Raw genomic sequence first — 12,700 nt, 5'->3', positions numbered from 1 at the left:
GATTACAATGAACTTTGCCTTTTATTATAAATGTTACTTTGAATAGCTGCACAGTTCTTTCTCTCTGCTGCGGAAAGAGACCATTACAACCAAAATACAACCATTTTCTTCCATCTCCACTTGCTATTAAACAACAGAAAGGCACTGCTGAGGTTTTCTGGACTACTCGCTTCAATATGGCTTCAAGGCTTGGAAATCTGCAATCGATTAACGTCCATTCGAACGAGGACGACTAAATACGTGACGTTGGTCTCAAACACCCAGTTCTAAAACATTAAGACCGTGCATCAACCGGCCTTTGGATAACATGTTGCCATAGTAACACATCATGCACATACATGAGGCTAACATCATGACTGATTCAGTGTATACTCTCAAAATAGGAAAGCCAAAGAAAAAAAAAAAAGCCAAGATCAAGTACAAAACAAAAATCATCATTAACCCGTCATCCCTGAATTGAAGTCATTTAAAGTGCCCCTAAAAAATAAAGACAAGCCTTTAAGTTGATACAACTGAGCAACAGCTTACAACAACACAAGTGATACGTGTCTTCACGGATACGTTCCAATTAAGTACGGAAGCATGCAACTTTTTTCATTTTAATTAACGTTACATCATTGAAGAAAATCGCCAAAATGCCCTATTTTGTTGGATTTTGTAACTATTTCAAATAATGCCCTCTTTAGTTTTGCTTCTGAACATTCCATGCTTCCGTGTAAAGCCAGTGTTTATTAGACATAAAAATCATTTAAATAAATCTCTACTCGATATATTCTGCATCTACTTTTTGTTTTTGCACCAGGCAACACCACAAATCCATCTTTGGTTATATCGCGCGAGAATAAGGAAAATACAAATAGGAGACTCAAGTTGGATAGTAGTTGCGGCTTTTTTCCACTAGAAGGTGCTATTTGACTAGACATTATGCTGTCACGGAATTAGCTGGCGTGTACTACAAAAAAAAGAAGAAAAAAGCAACTGTTTGTCGTAACAAATCATTTGCCTCCTCGTGCTCATGTATCAAAATTTCAGGATGAATCCAAAATGAAAAAAAAGTAAAAGATTGTAGCACATTTTAGGTTCAAACTACTACTATTTGACTGAATTTTGTGACAAATGTTTCTTTCCTGTTCACCACAATTCCCCATCCTGCTGGTCACTTGAAACCACCCAACGCTCGCTTGCCAGACGGCGCTCCCAAACGCTATGGGCCCGCCCGCCCGCCTCAGTCTCTTTTTCTTCCTCTACTTGGTTACATTTCTATTCTACTTCCTCTTCTTTGCATGGTTTACTTCCTGAAAGCGCTCCAGGTCCTTCCACGGGATCCGGCGAATCCAACTTTCTCATCTTCCTAGCGTAACTTCCTTGCGTTTTTCTTCTCTTGTCTGCATTGTGATTGTTTTGCCGCTCAACTCTTTTAAAAAAAAAAAAAAAAAAAAAGCTCCACCCATATAAATTAAGAAAGCAAAATCTGTACAGACTGTAGTGAGGGAATTCAATGAGTCTTTTGTGGCAGGCAGGCATATCAGTTCAAAAGGTCCAGTGGGCTCTCCTTTGCCACGTTATCAACACCAAAGCCGAAAAAAAAGAAAAAGGCCCTCTGGCGCTGTTCAAGTCTTACTGGGCCGCTCCGCTGCACGCACGCACTTCCCTCAGCGCCTCCTTCAGCCTGTGGCGGTAGACGTCGTAGCGGCGGAGCAGCGCCCCCTTCTGCTCCTCCTCCTCCTTGTCCAGGATGCGCAAGAAGTTGCGCAGCTCCGGAACGGAGAAGGCGTCCCACTGAGGCGAGCGACAATATTAGCGACAGCCGCTACCAGCCGACAGTGCGAGTCTTACCAAGACTTCTCCGGTTTGCTGCTCGCGCAGGACAAAGCCCAGCGTGTCGTCGTCGGGTCCCGCCACCAGACGGAGAAACAGCGGCTGCTCCCCGTCCGACAGTTTACACACGTACACTAGACGCACACGCACTTCATTTGTCGTGATTTGCGAGCTGCATTTAACAACATCTATTTTCTGAAGCTGTCTAGACAATTTTTACGAGGCGGTAAAAGCTCATAAAAGTTGAAAAGATGGGGGGGGGGCGCCACCATCTTTAATTTAGCCTTTTGACTTAAATAAACGTAAAGATCTTTTTGGAACGGCCGCCGCTACGCACGCCGCGCCAGCTGAAGATTATTTGTGTGTGTGCGTGTGTGACCCCCACAGGCAGCAAACACGCATGCACGACGAAAGCAAAGCTGAAACTTACCCTGCTCCTCGCGCCGATAGCGTTTGTAGAGGGCGTACTTTGCCGGGTTGTCTGCTACGGTGAATTTATTGAGCAAGGCCACGATCACCTGAACAGGGCAAAAGGAGCAAGCGTGGGTCACTTTGGACTTTGCGGCCGAGGCTCCCTGTTCCTCCCACCTGTCTGACGGTGTTGTGCGAGCTGATGTGCAGGGTGTTGCTGACCCCCCGCGGCAGGTAGAAGGCCTCGCCCGCCACCGCCGCCGCCGAGGTGACCCTCCGGCCGGCGCGCACCGTCACGGGCCTCCGCAGGTCCATCTGGACCTTGACGAAGCCCGTGTACACGCCGTTGGAACCCTGAGCACAACACAAAGGCAAGAGAGGCCCCGCCGGCCGGATTGAGTGGCGGACAGATGGCGGCCGAGCGCGGCCGAGCGCCGTCCGTTTAATCTCATTACTTCATTAGAGTGGTGTGCGTGCATGCCCACAACAAGATCAACAGGATGTCAGACGGGGAGATGAAGCGATAGAAAGACAAAGACGGACGCAGACACAACATGACAACATCCCTTCCCCCAAAAAATAAACACGGCCCGATAGGAGTCCGTGTTCATTGTCCTTAGCGGTTCTACGGAACTTCACATGATATGTTAGCATCAAGCTAGCAGCCTCCGGTTGAATACAGCTGCAGCCGTCCATCACTCAATGTTTGACAGCCTTTGCTGGGTTCTGCGTTGGTGGGAAGCGCAAAGCATAGCAAATGCGGAGCTGGCCGGCGCTGAAAACTGACTCGACTTGGAGACACCTTCCGAGGAGACGCCAGGAGCCCAACAATAGCGGCGGCGGGCGGTGATGTCACCGCGGGGGAATGTGAGGGTTCGAGGCGAGATGAAGATAGCAGCGTGGCGGCTTCATCTAACGCATTTCATAAACATTGACTTCATGCAAATACAAAAAGCCTTTCACTATTCAGACGTGAGTGTGTGTGTGTGTGTGTGTGTGCATGCTCACCAGGGTCATTTTGAGGTGGTCTCTGGTCTTGGTGTTGTACTGCTCGATCTTCTGCCTGATTTCCTCGCGACTGAACTCGGTGCGCAGCTTGCTCTCCTTGTCCACATCCTGAGCACAAGGACGAAGCAAACGTGAGTCAGCAGCGACAAAGCAAAGCCTTCTACGCGAGGTCGCTTGAACGAGGCAAGGCCTGACCCGGCCGGTGAGTGCCCGCGTCAACGCTACTTTAGCTTCTCGCCAATGCACGACCTCAGGGCAAACGGCAGTTTCAGTAGGAATCATCACATGTCATGTTGTGTACGGCTGCAGGACACCGCAGCCAGACGGCGCACAAATACGCTTTGTATCGCTCCGTGCAACTTGTTGCTGTTCTTCTTTGTGTGTGCGCGCTTACAAGGGCATCACGCTGCTTCGCTCCGGTCCAAAAACACACATCGGCAGGAGTGTGCTGAGAATGGGAACCTTATATGGCCAAGACCGAGCTGGAGAAGCAGTGGAGGTGCGCACACACACACACACACACACACACAGGTCATGTGTTGCTGCGTGTGTGAGCTTTTGCTTTTAATTATTGACATGCACGCACGCAGTTCAACTTAACACGCACTGGGTCGCAAAGGCAACTTTGGGACGGGAAGCGGCAGGTAAGGAGATTAACGCCCCAAGGTTCAATGACAAGGAAGTATGTGGAGATACAAACAAACAAACAAACAAACAAACACGGCGCCGTTTCCATTTGCCAACTCAAAGGCGCCGCCCTGGGGCTGAACGTGAGCTCACCATCACGTTTAATCTTGTGACAAATGTGAACCTTGACAGCCGGACGCCCTCTTATCTTCACGCTGACACAAACAGACCTGCGGCATTCCAGCCCTCCCTTATCAGCCCGTCAACAGATGATGTCATCGCCACGCCAAACACTGCCACTTTGAAAATGGAACATTTCAACAGCGGCCCGCTATTTATTTACTTTTGCGAGAAAGGCTCTGTCCTCCTCCTTTGCTACTTCCTGTGGCGTCCACAGGGGGGAAGTCAAGATGGACCACACCTTTCCACATTCCTGCATTATTAGGTGAACACACACAGTTGCTTCCATGTTTCCATCCGAGAAGCTACGAGGGGGGGGAAGCCCACGAGCGCAAGTGAAAGCTGCCAAGTGAAGAGCAGACCAGAAGAGTAAAAATACAAGCGCTGTGGTCGACCACCCGGAAAAAGCAGCAAGGAGGCTTTCCAAAGTGAGCAAAAGACGAGACGGGTGGGCCAGACGGGTCAACCGCGCTGAGATCGCAACTAGCTTGCTGCGGGGAATTGCACTCCAATGCTCCAAAACGCTTTCAAAGGCGGGCGGGGCTAACCCGGTGAGTGATGTGGGTGTCATGTTTGTTTTTGGCATCATCCTGCTTATTGGATTTTTTTTTTTGGAGTGACATTTTTGTTAGGTGAGCGCTATTATATTTTTCCACAATGCAAAAACATTTGTCCTAGGCTCAATGAGGGTTGTGCAACTGAACAAGACGGTGAGTGAGTGAGTGAGTGAGTCACATGTGAAGCAACATCTCAACATGGCAGCTCATTTTCTCTGTCCTGCGATTGCTCGGAATGACGACGGCCGGCGCTGATGTCAGTCACCCGGCGGCGTGGGAAGCCCCTTTAACACGCAGCAACAAGTCGAGCAAAGCATCGGCGGGCTGACGCGGCATACCGATAATTTGCCAAATGACGTCGAGAGGTTTTGCTACTTTTGTGTCGGAAAGAGAGGCGCGGCTTTGGCTGTCGCTTGCCGCCAACTCAGATGCAGCTTTGCCCGTCACGACCCCCCAAAAAAAGCCCATCGGAGGTCAAAGAATACGGCCGAGCAACAGGAAGTGACGTACAATAGAAAGACGGAGGAAGGAAATCGAGAGCGGGGGAATGTGCTGGGGGGGGGGCATTCAGGATGATCTCACATGTTGTCGCCTGGCCGTCGTCGCCCTTGACGATGAAACGCGTCAAGCACTTGACGAGATAACGCAAACCGGCTCGCTTTCATTCCGAGCGATACCAGCGACAAAAAAAAACAAAAAAAAAAACACGGCGAGTTCACGGAGTTTTAGCTCCTGGCCCGACGTCCTCCACATCTTTATCATGTTCACGATTTCCGTTTCACCTCATCTACAAACGCCGCCGCCGCTGAAGTTTCTTTGGCCGACTTCACATGTACAGTTCTCGTGGGCCTCACTCTCACACACACTCTCTCACACCCCCAGCTAGCTGCCAGCGAGGGTGACATTTGCACACAGAGCGGCTTTTCTGCTTGGATGTTGACAATGTGCGTGTTATTTGCGAGATTTCCTACAACATCCTTCAAATGTGCTCGAAGTGCCACCGCAGCATTCTTTTTTTTCTCTCCTCGTAATGAAGAACGTGACAGTGATGTTCATTTGAGTGCCTCAGTGCGTTTCTGCGCTTTATTAAATGTCACGCAAAGTTCTGCCTTCACCGGGGCGACGGGCTGATTAAAATGCGTCGAGTTCGGACTCAGTCCCAATTTACAATTGCGCACTTTCGGAACAGTTTGAATATTCCATAAGCTAGTCGAAGGCGTTTGACATTTGGCACGGCCTTTAGTTTGGGCATCATTCAATATTTTGCTGTGGAATTGAAGTACTCCAGGTGGTGAAACGATAAACCAAGCCAGATTTTGAATCCCGCTAATCAACGATGTTCTTTCGACCGGACACGCAAAGACACAAGCAGTCATTTCACACAGCCCGTCGGCCGGCCAGCCGGCACATGTTGGCCCGGGGTCCCCGCCGCGCCCCGCCTCTGCCGGAGCTGTAATTAGCGCCGGCATGCGGGGGAACCGCCAAACGGCGACAGGCCCCTGCTGCGGGCCTGAGGCCACATCTTGAGGGGGCGGCGGCCCTCCGTGACCTTTCTCAGGCACCAAAGATCCAACATTTCACACAAAGACAGAAAAATCGGTTTGTGCCACAGCACAGAGTGCACAACTCATCAGTTGTGCCAACATTGTGTAAATTCATTTCCAAGGCTAAAAGACAGGGTGGAGGCTCGGCATGCTTTAGTGGGGAGTGGGCTTCTGTCCGACTTACTCGTCTGTGAAACGTCATAGCAAGCGGGGGCAGGCAACATGATACTTGTCAGCACCAGACTTTCAGGTTAGACATGCATGGGGGCCGGGAAAAAGGCTCCAAAGTGGTTGCTCAGCTAATGCTCGTCAGCGGGCATTCGTTGGGAATTCTGTTCATTTAAGAAGGAGCGAGTCATTTATGGTGACGGGGAGTATCTTGGAAAAGGAAATCGACGTTGTTTGGAAAGCTAAACTCGTCAAGTTTGTCGCTTTGTTCCGCCATTACTCGAGACCGTGTGAAGGGAGTGGACAGGTGGACCAAGCCTTGAAGTCCATTTCAAATGGAAGCCTGGCCGCCAACGTCACGTCCAAACAATTTGCACGCACGAATTGGCACGGGGTGCACGCTGCTGGCTGTTTACCTTGCTCTCTGTGACTTTGCCCAAAGGTTTGTTGAAAAAGGAAGTCCTGGCCGTGAAAAAGTATTCCTCGGAGTCGTCCTCCAAACTGCTGTAGCCACTGCTCATGGTGTTATTCCACGTCATTGACGAGGACAAAAATCTCGTCTCCAACTCGGCCGCATCAAAGCACTTTTTCCCCCTTAAATAAAGTGGCCACTCACTCGAGAAACGAAAGCCCAAAGTAGTTCAAAGTGCGAGGCGACGCGACGAGACGCGACGAGGGCTTGCTAAGGCAGCATTTCCGCTTTGCGAGCCGCTCGCCAGTCTTCCTCTCCGCCGGCCGGCCGGCCAGCGCCACTCATTTAACCGTTCCCATCGTTGGAGGAAAAGTTCCACTGTTCGTTATTACACCACCAACATACGGTTGTATATTGGCCGTAGCCTAAGTGAGTACTCTTGAAAGTAGCCCGAGAAAGTTGCTGTCAAAGTGACGCGAGGAGTCGACGCCGACTGTTACTAGTTGAACGCTGAGAAACGTATACAGTAAGACCCCGCCCACTACGAGAGCTCTCCGTCAAGCAGCCAATAGCAAACAAGCGGTTAAGTCCCGCCCAGCACGCAACAACCGACCAATCAGCGCTCGGATAGCTGCTGCGTCACTCACTCATAAGGAAGTAACTCCACATTTCAACAATGCTTGTCGTCTTGTTGATGAAAATATTTCTTTTAAACTACAAATATACCTTCGGTCGTATATTAGAATAATTTGTGGAATATTCCCAACTACCTCCCAAAAAGTCTCATTTCTTGGTCAAGGATCACGTTAGCGAGCGAAAACAAATGAGAAAGTAGAAATTCTCCAATTCCTTCCTCACGCATACAATATACGTTTTTCAGATTACATTACTGAGCAAAGGCCACAAGCGATGCAAAGTCTTCCTCGGAATTTGATCCATCAGGCAAACTCAGTGTCACTCTGCATATTCCCAACAAGGTCTTTCAAAACACACGCACGCGCACCACAGAGAGGAATACGGTTAGCCGCATTCCTAAAATAAAAGGTCAGCAGCAGTTTGCCACAGCTGCACACGCTACTTAACACTGCACATTAACACTTGCATCCATCCATCCACTCTCCTTCAGGAGGTGAAAGCGTTCTTACTGACAAAATCTGCGTAGGAACTAAATCACACCAGCACCACCCGAGGAGATGTTCGGACGGACGAGCTCTTGCCCAAAATAAACGTGGCACAAAAGGGGCAGCCGAGCCACGGCGCCATCCATCGTTTTGTCTTTCAAACGAATCCAAAACACACAGGCACACGCACACGAGCTTCAGATAAGCAGGCCTCGCCTTTGACCTTTAGCTTCACAATAAGGAGACAGAAGAAACAATTCAATGATTTAGTTTTTTGTGCAGGTGTGTGTACATGCAGCTTACAGGCTTTGTATGTGCGTGTGTGCTCCTGTAATTTAGAAGCTTTGGGGAAGGTTGTGTGTCTGTTTTATTGCTGCTTTAATTGCTGAGAAGCAGCAGTGAGGGGTTTTCTCAACCCAACGAATTTAACGCCCAAGTCAAGACAAACAAATATTGATGGGAAATGTCTGCATTTTGCGAGGGGGGGGGGAAAAAGCCCCAAAATTCTATTTTATAATGGGGAAAAAAAGGTATTGAATGGAAAGCTGACAAGATCTCCGACCAAAAGGCCTCAGCAAGTGCGTCTGTGAGCGTGTGTTGCTGACTTAGGTTCCGCATTTCATCCTGAAAGTCCAAATTTGCGGCTCGGCGGCACGATCAAAGCGCGCAGGAATGCGGTGCCGAGGGGGGGCGGAACGGACGCTGCCGTCGCAGTCCCGATTCATGTGGCCGCCGCCGCCACCGCCGTAAATACACACGCGGCGTGGAAGCAAGTTGAGACTGGCAATTTAAAAAAAAGGCACCAGATTAACATAGCGGCACATCCAGGATGGAAGCTTGACTTGTATTCAAAACACGCTGGAGATTTTTTGCATAAGCCTTGAAGATTGGCAGGAAGTCTCGAACTGATCCTCGTCCACGTTTCCACTCAATTGCCATTGGCAGACAATCCCAAACGGTCTGGGCTCACGCCCTGATAGAGATCTTTGTTTCTCTTTCGACCTCCTACAGCCCGGTGTCAGAGTGGAGCTGCGAGCCAGCAGGCCAAAACGTCCACATCATCTGCCGGCAGATTACAGATCGGATAAACCAGCAGCCAACTGGGGGATGGGGTCTCAGACCAGAGACATCAACGTGCCAGAGAAATGGTGTCAAGCAAAAAAAAAGGGTCTGCAAATAGCAGCTTGGAAAATCATTTGCAATGACTTCATGACTCTGATCATAACATGACTTTGGGCCAATTGAAATCACGGACAAATGCAACTTTGGACCCGCTGGGCCATGAACCCGACTCGTTGCTGTTCAAATTTGAAACGACGACGACATCATCATCATCATCATCGCGACGCGTCTGCTGTCAAAACACACAAAAGCTTTGTCTGGCCTGACCCGCTTGTGACCCGCTTAATCCTCAAAGATTATTCCTCAGCGTCTGCCATAATTCATGTCTGGCACGCACACGCACACACACTCAGTGGCAAGTTAAAGTGTGACATATTGGGTAGGTATGTGGAGGACATGTTGCTGCAGGTTGATTCTGCTGACCCTCATTTCCCCGGATAGATCTTATCACAACACAAAAGGCCCCTGATGAAACAAAATAGAAGCCTGAACTATTCCTTCCGTTTGAAAAGGATGCAATAAAAAGTCCAACTTGCTTTCCGTGCCTGCGCAAACACCAACTTGTCAATGAGTGGCAGCGGGAAAACGCATTCACATTCCAACCAGTTAGCGACAATCTGCTCTGCTAACGGGTGCGCACAATCGCGGCAAAGTCAACGTTGCAATGTGGAGGAGTTGACCTTTGACCTTTAGCATACAAAACAGCCACTGCCCTCATCATCATATGAGAAGGTAGAGAGTTAGCAGAAAACGAACTCGCATTGTGGTAACACGAACCAGAGGCGCACACTCAGCTCATACACCCACAACGACCTCGTGTGGCGCTATAGGAAATGACATCAATAAAAGACGAGACGAAATCAACTGTCTTTTTTAAAATCCTTTTTAAACTGTAACTACAAAAAATAAATATATTTGAAATTAAGGGAGCCTAAGCTTATCAACAATCAAAAGATGACGTGATCATGCACACATACAAATGTACTCATGCCTTGATAATTGCCTACAGATTCCACTAGATGGCAGCAAAACACTATTTATGTCCATATGTCCTCAACTCCTTTTGGCAAAGTTCCACAAAATGGTACCAATTGGTAAAACTTATCACTTTGCCCTGAGCACAAAAATAAATATTTTAATTTTTAATTGTATGCTAGTTGAGCTGACACACTCACACGCGCACAGACACACACACACACACACACACACATACAGGCAAAAGAGTGTCCACTTACATGTGATGGCGGCGTTTGGTTGTTGTTGTCGTTGTTGTTGTTGAGCTGCATCTGAGTGATGGGCAACGTCGGCGGCGCCACTGCGGCGGCGGCGGGGTGACAGTCGAGGCTCACGTGGCTTCGACAGGCGGCGTGACACGCGTACTTGCAGCCTGCAAGCGACACAAGATTGCCATCATAAAAGGTCTGTGTGCCTTTTAATGGCGCCCAATGTTGCACTGTGGAAAAATGTCAACATAACAATTTGAGAACGGGTGACCAATTCCCAACGCACACGCACGGGGCGCCACTGTCCGGTTTTGCCGAGTGGGCAGTTTGCACGGGGAGCGCTGAGTCATGTTTTCCGCTTGACACGTCTTGTTATGACTGGCGGGCGGGCGGGCGGGCGTTTGTCGGATTTCCCACTTTCACGCATCAAGCGACCCGATGGGAAATGGCGTCCTGCCCTCCTCTGGCCGCCATATTGGATGGAGGCCATTTGGGAAGGTTACCATGGCTAGTAGGAGGGGTTGAAAGGTCATCCGCATTTGGCAGGAGGACTCTAATCAGGGTGGTGTTTGCCAAAGGAGGAAGAGAGGGAACGTCATGAAATAACGCCAAGGGGTTCCGGTCTCCCGGAGGACACAATCATCAACCGCAACCAGCAAAATTCAAGACGTGAACAAAGTTGACAACTTCAGCTCAAAGCTGAACAAAGGCTCTTTCCAAAAAGCTACATCCAATTTGCTCGGCATCTATCTCTACCCACCGATTTTTTCTTCCAAAGAAGCCAACCCTAAAAGTCACGTTGACACCTTGAGCTGGAAACTCACCCGAGTTGTGCCACAGCAAAGTGAGCTCCAGTCGTCCCGATCGCCTCATGGTGGCGGGAAATCGTAAGAAAAACCCAGAGATTCTCCGTAAAGTTCTGCCAAAGTTTTTCACCACGCCCATCGCGCCGCCCTGACGGAGGCTCCTCTGCCCTAGCGCATGAGCATCCGTCCACGGTAGCTCCACGCACGAGTGCGGGTGTGTCCGTCCGCAGCGGCGCTTGCGAGGCTCAGCTGCTGCCTCTTGTTTGTTCAGCCATTGTGACACTTGGGCTCCACAAAACACGCGCACACACATTGTGGGACAGCCACGGTATCTCACACACACACACACACGCGCGTCAAATTCGACCTTCCGGTGGATTGCCAGAACGCTAAGGCAATGGAAGCGCACAGCTCGGAACTTTAGGAGGACCAAGCACTATTTTGGTCAAAATAAAGCTCCTCAATTCACATTACATGACGTCAAGATGCCACAAGAGGGCAGCAAAGTACAACAAGGAAAACCAGGCTAGGTTAAAAGGCAGGCGGAATGTTTCGCAACAGTCTGGAGTTAATAAGTGAACAACTCGACGAATGTTTTTGTGGCCCTTCAAGGTTGCACTACGTAAACAAACTTGAGCCAGGTTGGAGGACATTTTTCTTCCCCGGACTGGAGCCGGTCGACCCGCCCGCCCGCCCGCATGCCGACGGACGACATTCCGACAGGCAGCGTCACATCAAGAATTGAAAGAAGAACGTCTTTGGTTTGGGCCAAAATTTGACGGGTTCTTATTAGTGCTGACATTGGAAATGACCTCGCTGCTGACCTACCTGCACAGGTGAGCCCCTTCTGGAAGATGTATTTGCAGCACACGTCGCACCAGGTGCCTTCCCCGCCGGCTCCGAAGCTGTGGCCCTCCCCGGACTCCTCTTTCACCCGGGGGTCCTTCTCCCCGGGGGTGAAGATGGTCCTGACGTCGGGGGGCTTGAATCCTTTCTTGCGGCTGCGGGGAGCCCCGCCGGGGCGGCCTTCCTCCGGGTCGCCGCTCCTCCGCTCGGGGCTGCGCGGGGCTCCGCCGGCGCTCCACGCCGCCTCCAGGCTCTCCAGACGCCGGGGCGGTTGGGGGGACAGGTGCCGCCGGACCACGTTGACCACGCCGCCCTTGTTGCCTTTGGGGAGGCGTAGCCTGGCGCCCGGTTGCGGCGATGTTTCCTGGGAAGAGCGGCTGGGCGTCAGCGGGGCTCGACCGGCGCGAGGCCCGGGCAGCGGGAGGAGGTCGGCCGCGGCGACGGGCTTGCGAGCCCCGTGGTGGATCACCTTCATGGTGGCGGGCAGGCGCTCGGAGATGCGGAGAAGCCAGGCGGCCGGCCGCTCGGGTTTCCTGGTCGGCGAGCAGGTTGAGGAAGTCTGCGCGCCTCAGAACGGGTTGGATCTCATTTCACAGGCGGCTGCGGCAGAGCGGGCGGACAATCTATGCTGGCTTGAAGAAAAAAATGGTCAGTTCAAGAAAACCTTTTCCGTTTCAGGCAGGTGCTTACTTGCACGTGTCAGCTGAATGAATGAATAAGTTGATTGGCGGCCAAACTCGCAATTTAGCAGCACTTTCAAAAGAGTCTCATTTTGAACGTTGACACCCTAAAAGCTGAAAAAGTGGCGACACGATTGTCTTAACCACAAGTGGGTGCTGTTTGGCAACTTTTCCACT

The 12,700-nt window shown here is 50.5% G+C and overlaps 2 protein-coding genes across 20 annotated transcripts in view; one reads left to right on the top strand and one right to left on the bottom strand.

The window, feature by feature from the left end:
- LOC119116923 (protein NLRC5-like) overlaps window positions 1-12,700 on the top strand; it is a 138,789-nt gene that overhangs the window by 90,523 nt on the left and 35,566 nt on the right. The gene's annotated exons all lie outside the window — the stretch shown is intronic.
- Window positions 9-12,700, bottom strand: rassf3 (Ras association domain family member 3). Of its 3 annotated transcripts, XM_037242820.1 has the most exons (8): window positions 12,313-12,333; window positions 11,826-12,207; window positions 10,204-10,355; window positions 3,238-3,345; window positions 2,407-2,583; window positions 2,249-2,336; window positions 1,837-1,952; window positions 771-1,779 (listed from the first exon to the last, which is right to left on the bottom strand). In XM_037242820.1, exons 1-8 carry the CDS (start codon window positions 12,316-12,318, stop codon window positions 1,618-1,620), a joined length of 1,191 nt encoding a protein of 396 aa, XP_037098715.1. In that variant the 5' UTR covers window positions 12,319-12,333; the 3' UTR covers window positions 771-1,617. The 3 variants fall into 3 exon arrangements, with proteins under 3 accessions (XP_037098716.1, XP_037098715.1, XP_037098714.1); XM_037242819.1 differs by having other exon boundaries at window positions 11,826-12,700; XM_037242821.1 differs by lacking the exons at window positions 10,204-10,355; window positions 11,826-12,207; window positions 12,313-12,333 and adding an exon at window positions 6,730-7,224 and having other exon boundaries at window positions 9-1,779.

The sequence above is a fragment of the Syngnathus acus genome, chromosome 23 (assembly GCF_901709675.1).
Source record: "Syngnathus acus chromosome 23, fSynAcu1.2, whole genome shotgun sequence".
In the NCBI taxonomy this organism is placed as follows: Eukaryota; Metazoa; Chordata; class Actinopteri; order Syngnathiformes; family Syngnathidae; genus Syngnathus; species Syngnathus acus.
Note: the sequence above shows the minus strand (reverse complement) of the source record. Positions and strands in the feature narration are given on the sequence as shown.

What these genes read in the sequence shown, in the direction of transcription:
- rassf3 (XM_037242819.1), bottom strand. Translation starts at nt 12,318, where the DNA reads ATGAAGGTGATCCACCACGGGGCTCGCAAGCCCGTCGCCGCGGCCGAC. An exon ending in ACCAAACGCCGCCATCACAT is followed by an intron (nt 3,346 to 10,203) that starts GTAAGTGGACAC and finishes CCTTGTGCTCAG; the next exon opens with GATGTGGACAAGGAGAGCAA. An exon ending in CGCACAACACCGTCAGACAG is followed by an intron (nt 2,337 to 2,406) that starts GTGGGAGGAACA and finishes TGCCCTGTTCAG; the next exon opens with GTGATCGTGGCCTTGCTCAA.